The 17,670-nt window shown below is 39.9% G+C and overlaps 1 protein-coding gene across 1 annotated transcript in view; it reads right to left on the minus strand.

Annotated features, from left to right (window-relative positions):
• LOC140170029 (zinc finger HIT domain-containing protein 2-like) overlaps positions 1-17,341 on the minus strand; it is a 28,520-nt gene extending 11,179 nt beyond the window's left edge. The window contains exons 1-3 of the mRNA XM_072193344.1: positions 17,245-17,341; positions 1,944-2,093; positions 161-291 (exon numbers count right to left, since the gene is read on the minus strand). Coding sequence (XP_072049445.1) covers positions 161-291; positions 1,944-2,093; positions 17,245-17,303 — 340 coding nt within the window. The 5' untranslated portion in view covers positions 17,304-17,341. The remainder of the gene's footprint in view (positions 1-160; positions 292-1,943; positions 2,094-17,244) is intronic.
• Between the last annotated feature and the right edge of the window lie 329 nt (positions 17,342-17,670).

Here is a 17,670-nt window from a genome sequence, read left to right on the forward strand (position 1 = left end):
AATAATAACATTATGACAATAATAAATTAATCAATAATAATTACATCAATTTTTCAGACAAGTCAGAGGTCAAAGTATCCCAAAAGTGCTCTCAAAAACCGAAAGTTACAATGCCGATTAGGCTTATTAAATCTGTCCTCATTGGATATAATCTACCTACCAAGATCCAAATCTGCTAGTCTCCTTTCCAAACTGTCGGCAGTTTCATCACTGTCGTCATCACTGTCAAGGTCTTCATTTGTGTCTTCCACTCGCTGCAGTATTTCTAGAATTTTCTTTTTATCTTCAGAGCTACATAGCAAAGACAATTGAATATGTTATGTTCTTTCATTGGTAAAAGTCAAAATATGAGATTAACTCATGCTTCATCTATGCATCAACCCTCAGCTGTGCCCAATAAAATGTGCACTGACCCATTCCATGTCAACTCCAGGGATGTGCACCGCAGCACCTCTTCAATTTTTTTTTTTCTGTGTGGTGGTAGATATTGATGAGAAAGAAAAATCCGAAAATTTGAGCTTCATACTCCATTTCGTTTTCCCGTGGCATCAATTTGAAATTTAGGGGGTCAGCGTAAAAAATGTAAACACGAAAGACAACGTTTGGAGGTCCATAAATGTATAAAGGGAACCCTTTACAACTTTGAAAAGTATGTATCCTGGGGTACTTATTTGTGTAGAATTCAAATCTGGCATCAGAAAACTTGTAACTCTTTTACTTTAAAAGATATAGGGCCCTCAAAATGCAACCGTCCATCCAGGACCAACTTTGGGGGGTCAGAACTCCAAAAGTAAAAATAATTTTATTGTCCATTTTTTTGCCAGTCAGAGCCCTTTGGTAGGATATTACTCTTATCGGATTCGGGTTAGGGATGTGGTCAGGGTTACCTTTAGTGATAGGGTCAGGGTTATGTTTAGGGTTAGGGTTAAAATTAGGTTTAAGGTTAGGAGTATGGATTATTAGGGTATAGGTTAGGGTGACATTTTTGGACTTATGACCCTTCCGACTATGGACCTGTAAACAACAATCCTATAGTTCCTATAGTAGGATGCACTTGTGGCTAGCCACATAAGACTGACATAACTCAGCAAAATAAAGACAGCTTGGAACTTTGTAGTAGTCTCAAGCTTAACTTTTTACTTAACTTTTTAAATTAACTTAATTTTTTACTTAACTTAGCTTAACTTCTGACTGATACATTGGACCAGTTTCCATTGTTTTCATTTCAACTTGTCTGCATATTTTCTACATATCTTGCTCAGTGCAGTGTATGACCAATAAGTTTTGTTTCATGAGTGTCTTCATGTGAGAAGTTTATAAAACTCAAAATGAACAACTGGGCAACAGGGGTGTATTTCACTAAACTTGTAACCCTTTGTAATCAAGTAACCATTCACAAGTTACGAATACCCTTTGACAAGTCGTAACTTTACAGAGGGTTCCTGTAGTAAATCCCAATCATAAATCATGTTGGTGAAATGGATTTTACAATGCATCATAAGTTACAATTGATTTTGAGACTTACAAAGCTTTGTAAATGGAGTAACAAGTGTTATGCTGGTTTCATACTTTCTGCCGGTTGCCGCTAATCGGCGTGACGCTTCATCATGCCGCTTGCACTTGTCTGCAAGCGGAGCTGCATACCGCTGAGCGGCAGCATTATGATTCTGAAAGCCACTCTTGCCGCTCAGCACCGCTCCAAAATCGCATTTTGTTCTCATACATCAGAGCCGCACCGCTCCGAGTTGACTTGAATTCAACTCCCAGCGGTACTGCTGCCGCTGCAAAGCGGTGTAGTGATCGATATATCGGCTTGCCACTGGTTACCGCTAGTATTTCTGGTGCGACTGCACAGTGAAGTAAAATCATCTTTAGAGCAGCAAAGTGGCAAGCAGCAGGAAAGTATGAAACCAGCATTATAACTTGCCCTGTTTCATACCAACCTTCCTTTTGTTTCCTTGAGTGCTTGTAAGAAGTTCTCTTTATAGAATGTCTCTGAGCAATTGACATGACCCTCACTTTTATAACAGGTCAGTGTGCAGTATGGGATATTGCATCTGGGACAGGTGTAACGGCAACTCTGCTTTAAACATCTGTATGGTAAGAGACAACAAAATAACACAGTTAGAATTTCTGCGCAAATCAATGAATGGATTTTGTATAAAAAACTGCAAAGATTTTTCTACATTGGAAAATGGTTTGAGTGAATCAAAGTTGATAAGCGGTTTTCTCAAGGGTAAAATTATTCCACAGCTTAATTTGTGTGATTAAGAGAATAGGCTCCCTCACTACATTTGATGAATCAAAGTACATGTACGTACAGTGTTTGTTCCATTAACCACCCATCAGGGGCACCATGCCCTTTTAAGCACCCACCCAACTACTTTACAACAAAATGTGATATTATTACCTATAAATTCAATAAAAAAAGTTTTCATCTCAAAACAAATTATTAACCAAAATAATTAACTGAGTGTAAAAGGACAGATTTATAAATAACATATTAGAAATTGAGAACTTTTACAGAAATGTGTCGTATCAAATTCAAAACACTTTCATAATAAGGACTTGATCAGACAAAATAATGAAAATATTTGTTGAATTTTCCCAACTTATTACATGGTTGATGAGAAATCCAAAATGCCGAAAAACCAAACACTAAGAAAAGCAAGACCAAAGAAAAAAAGCCTGTATCCTGAACGTTAATGGCTTGTCTGAGCATATACAAATAATTTAAAAAAAAACAAAAAAACACAAGGTTGATATGCCATGAAACCCCACCAAACACTCAGATGCCATTTAGTCCACCCAAAGGACAAACAAGAAAAAGAAAAAACAGGCAATTGCATCTACGAAATTGGATGCCAAAACTGTGATCATCAGACTAATGCTGGCGAAACTTCTTGCATGATTGGAACTAGAATGGCAGAACACAAAGCCGAAGTCAATAAGGCTACCGGTACTAACAAAAAGTTAAGGACACACATTCTTTTCACTTACAATCAAAATTTAACGTGCTTCACACACTTTCATTATATTACACTAACAATCAAAGTTTTTACACACTTTGTGACTTAGTTCCAACAATGAATTGAGTCCAAATATTGACTGGCCATCAAACAGGATCATCAGTCACAGTGATTACAGTACATGAGCCACAACTAAATTGCTCAGCATCACCTAAGAACATGGTTTTCACCAGTTAGTTTTAAAAGTTTTACTAAGCCAACAAGAAAGACCAAAACATGAAGCAATAAACTTAACTTAGTATTACAAACAATGCCAAAAAAGAGAGAGTAAAGAGTAGCACAAGATGGTGTCTCTGAACATGATGCTGTGGTGGTGGATTTGTCCTTGGCTCCAAGCATTAAAAGGATACCATGACGGAAAGTATATATCCACAAGAAAGCAAACTTGGATGGTATCCTTGAAGATTTAACAGCGTTTGGAGAAAGGTACTTCAATGAGTTCACTGGACAGTCAGCTAATGAGAAGTGGATTAACATCAGTACAGCCATTCTGAAAACAATGGAAACCAATGTGCCCTAGCATCTTCGCAATCCTACCCTGGTTTAACAGACAGCTTCGCAGAAAGTGCAGGCATAAACAACACTGATACAACAGAGCTAAAAAGTCAGATAGATCAGAAGACTAGGAATAGTTTTCCAAATGTAGAAAAGACTTCCAAGAAAATCAGATCTGCCAGAGCAAAGTACATAGGTATGATGGGTAAATGATGTTAGAGTTGCCCACAAAGAAGACAACTGTTGATGCTTGTTCGTCCCCACTTGGAGTACCGGTATGGTACAGCTGCATACTGTCCTTATAAGAAGTCAAATAAATCTGCTTTGGAAAGAGTCCAATGCCAGGCTGTGAGATTAATTAAGAGAGATTACACAAGACACAAGAATTTTGCAAGAACTAACTTGGAAGAAAGAATAACAGGGAAACAGCTCACAACCTTTTACAAGATGTTTAATAAGCCTATCGATGTTCAGATGGATGAGTTTTTAACTCCGAATACCAGGCTCACCAGAGGGCACCAACTCAAGTTCAAAGAAACATCAACCAGGCTTAACCCCAACCCTAATTGTGTTTTTTTTTTTGCTATTGGAAGGAAAGAACCGGGGGTACCCAGTACAAATGACCATACGGGGACGTGCGCCAAACATGGGTAGCATTTTCAGCCTCTGGTATATCAAAGACCCCTTTTTCAAAGCCTCTTTTGGTATATGAATGGGTCCTTTTTCAAAATTTTCTCAATTTTTTAGGAAATAGTCCAATTTTTCCTTAATCTAGCCCAAATTTTCAAAATGTTCCCACTAAGACAATTTGGGTTAAATTCTGCCAAAAATTTTGACTTTTGGTATATCAATGGGTCCACATTTCTTGAAAAATTGGTATATTTATGGGTCCACTTTCAAATTCTCAGCGACACGTCCCTACCAAAACCAAACTTGAGTACCCCCCCAGGGAAAGAAGAAATGAAAAAGGAGAAAGTGAAGAAAGAAGTCACTTGGTACCCCTGAGTTTTCAAACCCGGGACCCCTTGCATGCCACATTAAGAAAAGGGTTGGGGATCGCATTTTTAACTATCACTAAAATGTTTTGGAGTTGAGTAGACCATTTCGGGGGCTGTATTTGGTGTACATGTCACATTTTGAGCAATGAGTGAAAACCGACAACATTTGCTGGTAATAACAATGTATAACGACACTGTAGTAGACAGCTGTTCACGGAAGAGGCTGTGCAATAATTATGAGCCCTAGGGAGGGTAAAATGGGGGGGGGGGCAAGAAAATTTTGGCGAGCGAAAGGGGGGGGGCAAGCAATTTTGGGCAAGCTGAGGGGGGGGGGGGAAGAGATTTTTGGCACGCGTGCTTGGGGGGCCTTTTAAATAAAACGCTCTAAAAGGCTTAGGAAAACAGTACAGAAACACTTAAATATGCAAATTTTCATGCTCGCTGCGCTCGCAACATGTATCTGGATCATTTAAGGTTTGTAAATTGGAATCCTAAAAATATGGCATGCGCAAGGGGGGCAAAGAATTTTTGGCAGGCCGAAGGGTGGGGGGCAAGCGATTTTTGGCGAGCCGTCTGGGGCTCATAATTATGGCACAGCCCTTTACAAGTAGACATTGACAGGGGGTCATAATTTTTTTTAGCGGTAGCCCACGATATCGAGGGGGGTATAAAAAACATGATCATATGAATGATTATTGTGTCATATCATGTATATTTGTTTGTTTGTTTTTTATTTGGCAAGATCATTAGTGTGATAAGAATACAAAAAAACCAATCAATACTATAGACAGAAAAATCATTACACGTACTGAAGTACATCAATTCAAATGTGACAAATTAATTTAACAGGATAAGTGAAGAAGTATTTAAAAGAAGGAGGTGGAAATGGATTGGCCATGTGCTAAGGATGGACAGCACTTTCCTGGGCTCCAGATGGCAGAAGGAAAGTTGGTCGCCCTAAGACAACATGGAGGCGGACAGTGGAAAAAGAAAGGAAGAAATAAGGGTGGAGGTCATGGAGCGAAGCCAAGCCAGTAGCTAGAGAAAGGGACAGCTGGAGGAGGAGACTAGACTTGCAGCCTCATGGGCCACAGGGCCTGAAGTGGATAGGTATATAAGGTTATACAGCCACAAAGCCATTTGGGATCAGGCAAGCCGGGATAACCCATTCCATGCATTAATTAAGCCTGCAGAAAAGGCAAGCTTAGCCCGGGAGCTTAGCTGATTTATTAAACAGGGATATGAACATGATGAAACGTTAAGCAATCATGGCAATCCCTGAGCTTAAAATCTTTATTCTTAGGGAGTGTTCATATATATTTTGGTGGGGGGGGGGGTGGAAAATATGGGGAGGGGATCAAAAAAAAATTGGGTCCTTAAGGGCTGGGGTATGAACGTTTGGACAGTATTTATTGTGGGACATTAGAGCACATCAGACATATTGAATTGCATTCTGAATATGAAGAATGTCCTTCTGATATCAAAATTTTGATTTTTTGAAATTAGCAATGTAATACACATTTTATGGCAAATCATTAAAAATTGATATTTTTGATATTTAACAGTACTTGAAGTAAACTTTATAAATCTGATGATATATCACAAATTTGAAAATATCAAATTTTTATAATTTGTCATAAAATTTGTATTATATTGTGATTTAAAAAAATGAAAATTATTTGATATCAGAAAGACATGCTTCGTATTCAGAATGCAATTCGATAGGTCTCAGGTGCTCTCATGTCCCACAAAAAATACTGTCGAAACGCAATAAATGCTCATTCTAGATCCCTTAAAGGAGGATTTCGTGATCCTAGCATCCTCTTTTATGACATTTTTCAGTACATATCCACGAAAAAAGGCCTATTCCCAAAATTTCAGTTGATTCCGATTTTTTGCGTTTGCGAGTTATGCATGATTATGTGTATTACACTGCTCCATAGACAATGCGTTGTAATTTCGTTCTGGTGCACCAGAAGCGAAATTCAAATTTCACGATATCTTTGCAAAGCGAATTAATCTGCAAGAAATATTTTGTACATAAACATTATGTAGCCAGAGGTTTCCAGTGATATAAAAATCTCAACTTTTTTTAGAAAAGTGGGGGATGAGGCTGTGGATCACGAAAGGCCCCTTTAATAGGAAGGGATCAAAAAAATTTGAGGGTAAAATTCCGGGGTAAAATGAACGAGAAGGCATGTACATTCCAAAATTTTTGCGCGCTCCGCAAAGTATTCAATTTTGTAATCTCAAGCTACAAATCAACAAAATGTGCACACTTAACAATTTGGGTGTAGTGTATAGTACCGGTAACACTGTGACTCCAATGAGTAATAACTCCAAATGGTAATTTTTAGCTAATGAGTTAATGACCATAGGGGTCCAAGGCTCCCGCTGGATGCGAATTCTTGCGTCCAGACGCATTTTTGTATTGCTGGACGCAATGTTCAACAAATTTCATCAACCAGTTGCGTCCAGTCGGACGCAAGTTGATTCAGCCCAAAAATGAGTGATTATAAGCTTACCAACTTCATCATCATAAAAATCGCGAAAATTACGTTGACTGATCACTCCTAATTCTCCTAATAAAGCAGATGACGGTGGATGCGATATCGCTATTTTGACGTCGCCATTGGATTAACACATAATCATGAAATCTTCACAAACAATTCTAAATTTGTTATGTGGTACCGTGTCAAAGCAAAATTATCTTACTCTAAAACCATTGGGGTTCTGCAAAGTACCCCACTGCAAGTATGTTAATTGTCCATTTATAATCGCTAACCGTGTATTGTGAATGGGGCTGTCAGCCCTGTATCTTCGCCAGCCTCGTACGTCCGAATTGCGTGTCCCATGCCGCCTGTAATAAAGCTTAATTAATAATATTCATAACCAATGGACCAATCAGTAAATGAGTTATTGACCTTTCTTATTTAACCACTCCCATTTTGCAACACTTCTGGGTCACCATATCATCGCAGCAGTAAGTTCTGCAGAGACTGCGACAAAGGCGATTCAACAGCCAGACCACGCAGATGGGTGAAGTGTGGGGATTGTGATCAACATTTTCATGCTAGTTGTAGGAGAATACAGGAGAAAGAATATAGACTCATTGTTAGAGGACGGGAATGGTATTGTTGAGTGCGCTTCACCATGTACAATGTGCACGAACCTGTCAAATTTGGACAGAGAGCACTAGATTGTGACAAGTGTGGGGCATGGACACATAGTTTATGTGGTGGAATGGATAACGATTTGTATGTGAAATAGTTAACACCAATTTTGACTGGATGTGTCCAATATGTGAGGCAACTCATTTTGATAGCTCATTCTTCTCGTCATCAAGTGACAACTCGGACTCAGAGTGTAGTACACAGGAGACGGGAAAGAAACAGAGTACAAAAGCTAAGCCAAAGTCATCTCACCTCAAAACCGTAAAGGGTTTTACCATATTGAACATTAACTTTCAAAGTATCATGAATAAAAGGAGTGAATGGGAATCATTACTTCATGACATCAAGCCGGACTTTATTCAAGGGACTGAAACATGGCTCGAAGCGTCCATAGACAATGCTGAATTCCTTCCAGAGGAGTATACAGCATTTAGGAAGGATCGTCCTAATGATAGACATGGTGGCGTTATAATTGTGTATAGAAAAGACATTCCAGTGATTCGTCGTCTTGATTTGGAAGGTGACAGTGAGAGCATATGGTGTCAGCTAGACATTGAGGGCAGGCGCTCTCTGTTATTTGGCACAGTGTACAAACCGAGACACGATGATATTGACACAGTGATTGATTTCAAGAATACACTTGAAATCATAAACAGTTATTCAAAATTGAAAGACATCATCATGCAGGGTGATTTCAATCAACCCAATGTCAACTGGGATGACTGGTCGGTTATCAAGGATCACTCGGCCTCAAAGGAAACAGCTGAGCTACTCATGCAAGTTTTGCAAAACAATGGGCTGGACCAGCTAGTTAAGCGTCCTACAAGATTAAACAGCATCTTGGACCTTGCAATGACAAACAACGCATCAAGTGTAGGGGAAGTTTATGTAATTCCTGGACTGAGCGACCACGAGATGGTAAAGACTGTTTGGAAGATTGGACTGAAACGTAATCGGAAACCCCCAAGAAAAATTTACTTGAGACATAGGGCAGAGACAGATCAAATCAAACAAGACTTGAGCAAATTTCAGGAGGAATACAGTAGCAGTAAGAACAAAAATTCTGTTCAGAAGAAATGGGACAATTTTGAATCAAAAATCAAGGAAGTTATGGAAGCTCATATTCCATCCAAAATGATCTCCAGCAGATGGAATCTACCATGGTTCCAAAGGGAACATAGAAGAATGTGCGGGAAGACAGGAAGACTGTATATCAAAGCAAAGTTAACTGGTGATCAAGCTCATTGGGATGAATACAAGGAATTCAAGAAAGTGGTTAGAAGGACATTAAACAAATCCAGAAGAGACTATATTAATGGCACCTTAGCTGAAACGGTGAAAGAAAACCCCAAAGCATTCTGGTCTTTTATCAACAAGATCAGGAAAGAAGAAGCTGGAGTCGCTGACCTTAAAGTCAACAATAAGATAAATCACGTCAGATGGTGATAAAGCTGAAGTCCTCAGCAGTCAATTTGCCAGTGTTTTCACAAGGGAAGAGACATCACATATTGCGTGATGAGGGAGGAGTAACGTACCTGACATACCACACTTGGTTATCTATGAAGATGGTGTCCTCAAGCAACTCAAGAACCTAAAGGACAATAAAGCTCCAGGCCCTGATGGAATCCCGCCGTGGATATTGAAGATGACAGCTGAAGAAATAGCTCCGGTGTTGACGGATCTGTTCCAGTGCTCTATTGACGAGGGTTATCTACCGTGGCAGTGGAGAGAAGCCAACATCTGTCCCATATTCAAGAAAGGCGATAAATCGGACCCGCAAATTACAGAGGAGTGTCACTGACTAGTGTTGTGAGTAAGGTGTTGGAGCATATCGTGCATTCGCATGTGATGGACCATCTGGAGGCTAATAGTATACTGGTTGATGCCCAGCATGGCTTCAGGGCGAAACATTCTACAGTCACCCAGCTCATCCTTACAGCTCATGACCTCACTAGCAGCATAGAAAGAGGTGAAACAGTGCACATGGCAATCCTTGATTTTGCCAAGGCCTTTGATAAGGTCCCTCATGAAAGGCTATTGGGGAAACTGGAGTATCATGGAATAAGAGGTCCCATCTTGAACTGGATGAGGCACTTTCTTACTGCCAGGACACAGAAGGTGGTCTGTAATGGAGCAACATCTGAACCAAAGAAAGTCATATCAAGTGTTCCTCAGGGTACCGTGACAGGCCCCTAGACTTCCTGATATACATAAACGACCTTCCTGAGAATCTACGCTGTACTGCAAGACTTTTCTTGAGACGATTGCGTACTTTATGCATCGGGAAATCAACAGCGGAATTTGAAGTATTGCAGGAAGATCTAAACAAGCTAGAAGAATGGCAAAACACCTGGTCCATGTCCTTCAACCCCAGCAAATGCTCTGTTATGAAGATCTCTAACAGCAAATCACCACCTGACAAGGCCTACACTTTCTGTGGGGAAACACTGAAGGAAGTTGACTCCCATCCTTACCTAGGTGTGGAACTCGACAGCAAGTTGAGATGGAATGTTCATTACAACAAGACAACAGCCAAGGCAAACCGTGTCCTTGGCTTCCTTAAGAGGAATTTGTGGCACTGTTCAAGGGAGATCAAAGAGAATGCCTACAAAACTCTTGTGAGACCAACACTGGAGTATGCAAGTAGTGTCTGGGATCCATACAGGAAGGGAGATGTACAGTCATTAGAAGCAATCCAGAGGAAAGCTGCCAGGTTTTGCCTCAACAACTACAAACAAAGGGATAGTGTCACTCAGATGATAGAGGAGCTGAAGTGGGAGACATTAGAACACAGGAGGAAAGAAACAAGAATCCAGATGATGAACAAAATCATCAACAACGAGGTGGGGATCAAGGCTGATAGCATCATTCAACTCACAAAGACCACCAGGGCTAACAGAAGGGGATCACAGAAGATCTACCGGCCGCATGTAAAGAAAGAAGTCCACAGATACAGCTTCATTCCCAGAACAATTACAGACTGGAACCAGTTGGGGTCAAAAGTAGGACCTCAAGCAGCTACATGTATAAGTAATTAATTTATTCTTCCCATGAGTTACGAGAGACACACACGGCACATTGACCACCCAAATCTTCAAAGAATGTTGGAGAAGATGCAGCTTGACTGTGATTCCGACTGAACCTGAACCAGAACCAGAACCAGTCAATGAATGAAAATTCTTACGGCAGTGAGACGTGATAAGCTTTTGATCAAACACAAGAGCAAAAATACAACTTTCTAAACTATCGTACATTGTCAGCAAGTTTGCATTCACGTAATTTGACAATAATATTTCCATACATCTTAAAAATCTCATCATGAATCTGAAAGGAAATAGCCAAATATTTGCATCAAACTGCGATGTAATGCGATGCAATACTGGCAATCGGGGGCTTTGTTAGACTGGCCCCCAGTCTCGGTTCGGTTTCATCTCTGGATAATGTAACAATAAATAATTTACATAATGCCCTATGAAAAAAATATGAAAAGTCCTGTAACCCCCCCCCCCTTATTTTCTTCAATGCCAAAACCCATTCCTCTTCATCCACAAATCGGCGCCACTAATTACACCACCACAGTCAACCATGCAGCAATATAGAAATATACTCATATCATAAGCATGCGCATATTTTGGGGGGCTTTGGGGGCGCGAGGCCCCCGGGGTAAAAGCAGGGGGTGGCAAAAACGAAGGGGCGGCGGAAGAAGAAGGGCGGCAAAAACAGGGCGGCAAAAGCGAAGAGGCGGCAAAGCAATTAGCAAATAAAAAAGGCAAAAAAATTGAAAAAGCTCAAAAATTTTGCTAAATGGTTGCTTTTAGAGGCGCTAGCGCCTAAAATTTTTTTTTTTTTTTTTTTTTGCTCTTCACTTTTTCAAGCGACCGTGAAAAAAATTGGGTCAACCTTTTCGGGCTGTTAAAGAAGGGGCGGCAAAATTGTTTCTTCTTCAGCCCACCGGGGTTGGGGCGGCCACGGTACGCTACTGATAAGTGAACGCAAAAGTCCATTGAGCGCTGATTCCGAGACTGGTCCAATCTGTTAGAGATCTCCCTTCCAAATATTCGTTCAACGAAGCATGTTGTTTCGATGTCACTTACCAAAGCCCCGCCCAGTTTCAATTCAAATATGGTAGCACAAAGCTATGCAGCGGGATGTGACCTTAAGATCGGATGGGACACTTGTCAACAACTGAGAGGTATTGAGCTCAAGTGGCACGCGTCTGATAGACCCATGATGTACGCACAATAATAAAAGGCAACCACTCGACTCGGACTTAGGCCTATTGTCCATATTGCGTATAGTATCGCGTGCGGGTTGCAAATGTTTGCACATTATTTAGCTAGGGAAGCCTTTTCAAATATCCCCGCGCTGCCAAGCTGCGTTGATTGGTCGGATACAATATCGTTGTTTTAGTCGCTTACACACAAGCGTTAATGTAGTGAAAACATGGATGTGGTAGAAAGATTGCGTGACTCCAAATCCGTAAAAGTGAACTCCCAGCATTTTGTGGGAACTTGAAGGCAAATTGCTTACAGACTGGGAGGGTCCATGTATTGGGTTGATTTTTAATGCTATGTAATCTACATTACCAGTCGTTCTCCATGGACACGAGGGAGGGTCTAGGGCTTTGTAAAATTGTATTCCCTGTTGCCCAACACATTAACATACATGTACGGACGCACAAAAATTTTGTGGGACGCACATTTCCCGACCAGGTTTTACAGTTGTGCGTCCGATTGGACGCAGATTTTTTGAAGGCTAGCGGGAGCCTTGATAGGGGTAGATCCCGGGGATAGGGGGATAAATCCCCCTTAGGGGGATGGTCCATACAATCATCCCCCCAATGTTGATGCCTGTATATGGGTTTCTAACCAAAATTAACCTTGGTCATTTTAAAATAAAAGTGCCAATTTTTTTGCGCTTCACACAAATTAATTCCAGTTCTGTATTTAACCAGTTTAGCTTCAATATGGCAAATTTTGTCAGCAAAAGGTGCTGGATTCACTGGACTTCAAAATTTTTTCTCCAACCCCTATAATGTAGGTATGAGAGGCAAACCTTAGTTAACACATTTGCTATAGTCAGCCAAATTCGCCTAGATCGGGGCCCAAACACAATGCATATTTACATAGAAATTGAAAAGAACAGATTGGACAGGCTGGTCAAGGAAACCTACATACATTTGTAAATATGTTTTCTATACTTCACTTGACCCAAATATATGATTTTTTATGGTGATGAGACACGCACACATGGAATTTTAGAGGGATATTGATAGCAGTTCCATTAAAAAAAGCTGCTATCATCGTGAGACTAAGATCTAGAAACACCCCGTAATGCTGTTTTGGGGAATTTTGCTAGCAGTATCTTTTTGATGAAAGTCAATCTTTGACAAGGTGTAGGTATGACAGGGAAACCTCAGTTAACACATTTGCTAGTCAGCCAAAATGGCCTAAACCGGCAATACAAATTTACATTGAAATTTAAAAGAACCGCTTGCTCAAGGAAACCTTCATAAATATGTTGTCTATACTTCAATTGACCCAAATATATGATTTTTTTTGGTGATGAGAGACTCGCACATGGAATTTCAGAGGGATTTTGATAGCAGTTCCATTAAAAAAAGCTGCTATCGTCATGAGACTAAGATCTAGAAACACCCCCGTAATGCTGTTTTGGGGAATTTTGCTAGCAGAATCTTTTTGATGAAAGTCAATATTTGTCTAGATGTAACTTTGCTACGGAAAGTGCTATGACAAAAAGGTGTTCAGTGTTGGCTTTCTTTACTCAAGGGCTTTAATTTGATGCAGTTTGATGGCAAATTTGAATTCACCTGGCATACCTACAACTTAATTTTGCCATGGAAAGTGCTATGACAAAAAGGTTTTCAGTTTTGGCTTTCTTTACTCAAGGCCCGGGGTGTCACTTCCATTGTGGCCTGTACACCATCCGCGATAATCAACTTTTGAAAAGCACCCTAAACAAGGATTTAACCCTTGGCTAAAACGATACCCTAAACACGGTTTTTCTTCCTTGCATCAAATTTCATACCATAAATTTCATTTCCGCGTATTAGCAATTGCAATTTTGCTACCCTTTTTTCCAATATTTCATGTTTTTGACACCCTAAACACGTTACGCCACAGCGTGATCGTGCCTACCCATGAAAAAAACTACCCTTTTACGCGTTTTCATTATCCCAGATGGTGTACAGGTCACAATGGGAGTGACCCCCCGGGACTCAAGGGCTTTAATTTGATATTAAAATGAATGCTGGTCGGTTCGCACCCTTTCAATTTCGGACCCGTGCACTTTCGCCCCCTTTCTATTTCGCACCCATGCACTTTCGCCCCCTTTTTATACCGCGGGTATTGTGCTGCTGTCATGCTGTTGATTGATGCAAGATCGATTGCTTGAACTCCGGCGATGCTTGGCGAAATACGTTTATTTTTTTCTCAGAATATATTACAGGCCAGATATTTTAGCAGCAGGCTTACCCAAAATAATGAAATAATTAGAATTCAATGATAAAAATAGTAATAATAATAAATAGTAATAATAATGAATTTATATTTAATTATTAATTATGAATATGATATGTATAAAAAGAGGGGTTAATTGCGAACGGCCCGCCAAAAATCGCTTGCCCCCCCTCTCGGCCTGCCAAAAATCGCTTGCCCCCTCTCGGCCCGCCAAAAATCTTTGCCCCCCCTCCCTTACACATGCTAAATTTTTGGGATCCCAATTTTCAAACCTTAAATGGTCTGGATATATGTTGCGAGCGGAGCGAGCAGGATAATTTGAATATTAAAGCGTTTCCGTACTGTTTTCCTAAGCATTTTTAGAGCGTTTTATTTAAAAGGTGCCACATGAATGTGTGCCAAAAATCACTTGCCCCCTCCCCCTCTCGGCTGGCCAAAAATTGCTTGTCTCCCCCCTTTCCGTTTCTTCAAAAAATTCTTGCCCCCCCCCCCAATTTTACCCTCCCCCAGGGCTCATAATTATTGCACAGCCCCTAATAATAACAATGATGATAATAATATTAACAGTACCCAATAGTTATAATAATAACAATAATAGTTATAATAATAAATTGAATATTATAGTGTTTCTGTGTTTAGTTGCAATTCATAATATTTGTAGCTAAGTTCCAAAATAAATACTTTTTAATGTGTAAGTGTAAGAAAGAAAGAAGAAAGAAAAACAAAGAAAGAAAGAAGAAGAATGAAAGAGAAAGAAAGATAAAAAGAAAAAAAAAAAGAAAAAAAAAAGAAACTAAATACAAAGAAATTAAGATGAACTGAACAAATCTAATTGATAGAAATAAATTATTATGTGCAGCAACATCCAAAAACAAGACATGTTTCAAAAGACAAAGCAGCTTTCTTGATAAAAAGAAAAAAAAAGGCACTATAAAAAAAGAAAGGAAGAAAGAAAGTCATCGCCTTTACACGATCTTCTTTATTAATATCTAAGAAATAGATGCTATTACATTATTGACATCTTCAAGTTCAAACATCCTGCCTTAAAATTGTCGGCATAAAGTATTTAGCGGATTAAGATACCGCGTAAGATATGCCGTAGTGTTAATGAAGCATATCGTCATAATGAGTCCGTGATTGACAGGCCGGTAAACAAAATGAATCATGAACACAAAAATGTCAATCATTTACAATGCAGAATTGGATAGCATTTTTTCCACAAATTTGTTTATTTACTTATGTTATTTATTAAAACCACATTTATACAGGGTTAAATAATAGGATGAAAACACCAGATATTTGCACACAATTCCAATTGATGCAAGGTATGCTCAACTGTACTACATGTGTACAAAAGCCAGACATACAAGGTCAGAAACCCCATTGGGTTGTGGGAATGTCTTTAAACATCCTCTCAGACTAATAGTACGGCACTAACAAATTGTATGAACACTCCGGTCACTCTTTCCCGGATTCTTTATTTGCACAGCAGATGTCAATACAGTGCACTGTTAGTGTAACTCAGTATCCGATAAGGTCATAATGATAAATATAAATACTAGACTGCCTAACTGGCCTGTATCTCGTTTCGGCCAAAGAACGTCTGTAATACATACCTGTTTTTAATGACTTTGCAACAATGTTTCTATTGTCAGCAATAACAGCTTGCATTCACACTTTTGAGTTTATATGGTGAATTTTCGTACACATCATAAATAAGTGAAATCAGAATATCCTGAAAGGAATTTAGGTAACAAATTCAACGACACTGACCTCGCAACAGCTAATGTTTTCATGTAAACATGGCGTCATTAGACATTTTAGCCTACGTTTCAGTATCCTACTATCGGAACGTTGAAGCAACGAAACCTCAATCCCCGGCCTCATTCACGAATTCACTCACCTTCCTACACCACCAGTTGAAATAAAACTCGAAACATCCCGTGTTATTCCTCAAAACTACATGCACCTTCATTAAAAAAAAATTGAAATCCTAGTAGAAATCCGTTATCGAAAATTGTTTGATATAAAACGTCACCAAAAGTAATTTTTCTGAAGAGTAGATACAGCGTGTCAAAATGGCGGCCGCAATCGCATCCCCCAGCTTTGTATGCGTGTACCCAGGTCACGGTATGTCTACGTGACGAACAGTCAAGGTCAGAGAACAGCGCAACCTGTCTGCTGTCATGCCGTAATGGCTCCGCCCAATGAACGGCGCTATCAATCATCCTTATTGCCTTTGTCGAACAGACTTTTACGCAGGTAAGAGCTCACGCTGTCCTCACTTTTAGGATCGACGAGCGTCAGGCCGACACAATCATGTTGTGTAGGAGACTATCGTCGTGATGCCCACGTTGGAACCATTGGATTACGGAAGAAATATTCATACCAGGACTGAAGCAAATGTGGCCATTTCTATGTTTGTACCGGGCAAGTACCGGACATTTTCCAACACGGAGCTAGCGGAAAATACTGCAAATTCGTCCAAGGTAAGCAAAGGGTTGGGGATCGCATTTTTAACTTTGACTAAACTGTTTCGGAGTTAAGGCACGCTAAAAGTAGACCATTTCGGGGGCTGTATTTGGTGTACATGTGACGTTTTGAAAAGAGTAAAAAACGACCACTTATTCGCTATTGCTGAAGTATACCCGCCGAATCATGTACCAATACACAAGGTATTGGTACATGAGATCAGGTATATATAAATACTGAAATACAGTTACTAAAACTAGGAGTGACAAGCTAGACTGTTAAAAGCTTACATCCTGCAAATTCCAGCTACCGTCGACGACAAAACGTTTTCTTCACAGGGCGCATCCATCATAATAATTAATAATAATAATAATAATAATAATATTAATATATATTATTATTATTATAAATAGTACGGCACTAACAAATTGTATGAACACTCGGGTCACTCTTTCCCGGATTCTTTATTTGCACAGCAGATGTCAATACAGTGCACTGTAAGTGTAACTCAGTATCCGATAAGGTCATAATGATAAATATAAATACTGAAATACAGTTACTAAAACTAGGAGTGACAAGCTAGACTGTAAAAGCTTACATCCTGCAAATTCCAGCTACCGTCGACGACAAAACGTTTTCTTCACAGGGCGCATCCATCTTGGAAATATTGTTGATACCAAAGATCTTCAACGCGATTGATAAGCGGGTTACAAAATAAGCTAGAAAGAAGCATGGAATCTGACACTGTAGTCTCGTTCCTACTAGGCACCGCACATCATAGGGGCAGTGTCGGGGATCAGTGAGCGCCCATGGGTTGTGAAAGAGGGGAGGGCCGGGGGAACTTAGCCGATGCCGATGACCCGGGGTCAATGATAAGACTTGACATTTTTAGAGTGCGGGCCGGGAGGGCCCCCGGGAGGGCCCACTGGCACATAATTTTTCATAGCAACATTTTGTCCTGAGACGCAATTTTTTATACCTCTACAAATTGAAGAATGATTTTTGGCAAGCCGGAAAAGGGTGG

The sequence above is a fragment of the Amphiura filiformis genome, chromosome 14, assembly GCF_039555335.1.
Source record: "Amphiura filiformis chromosome 14, Afil_fr2py, whole genome shotgun sequence".
In the NCBI taxonomy this organism is placed as follows: domain Eukaryota; kingdom Metazoa; phylum Echinodermata; class Ophiuroidea; order Amphilepidida; family Amphiuridae; genus Amphiura; species Amphiura filiformis.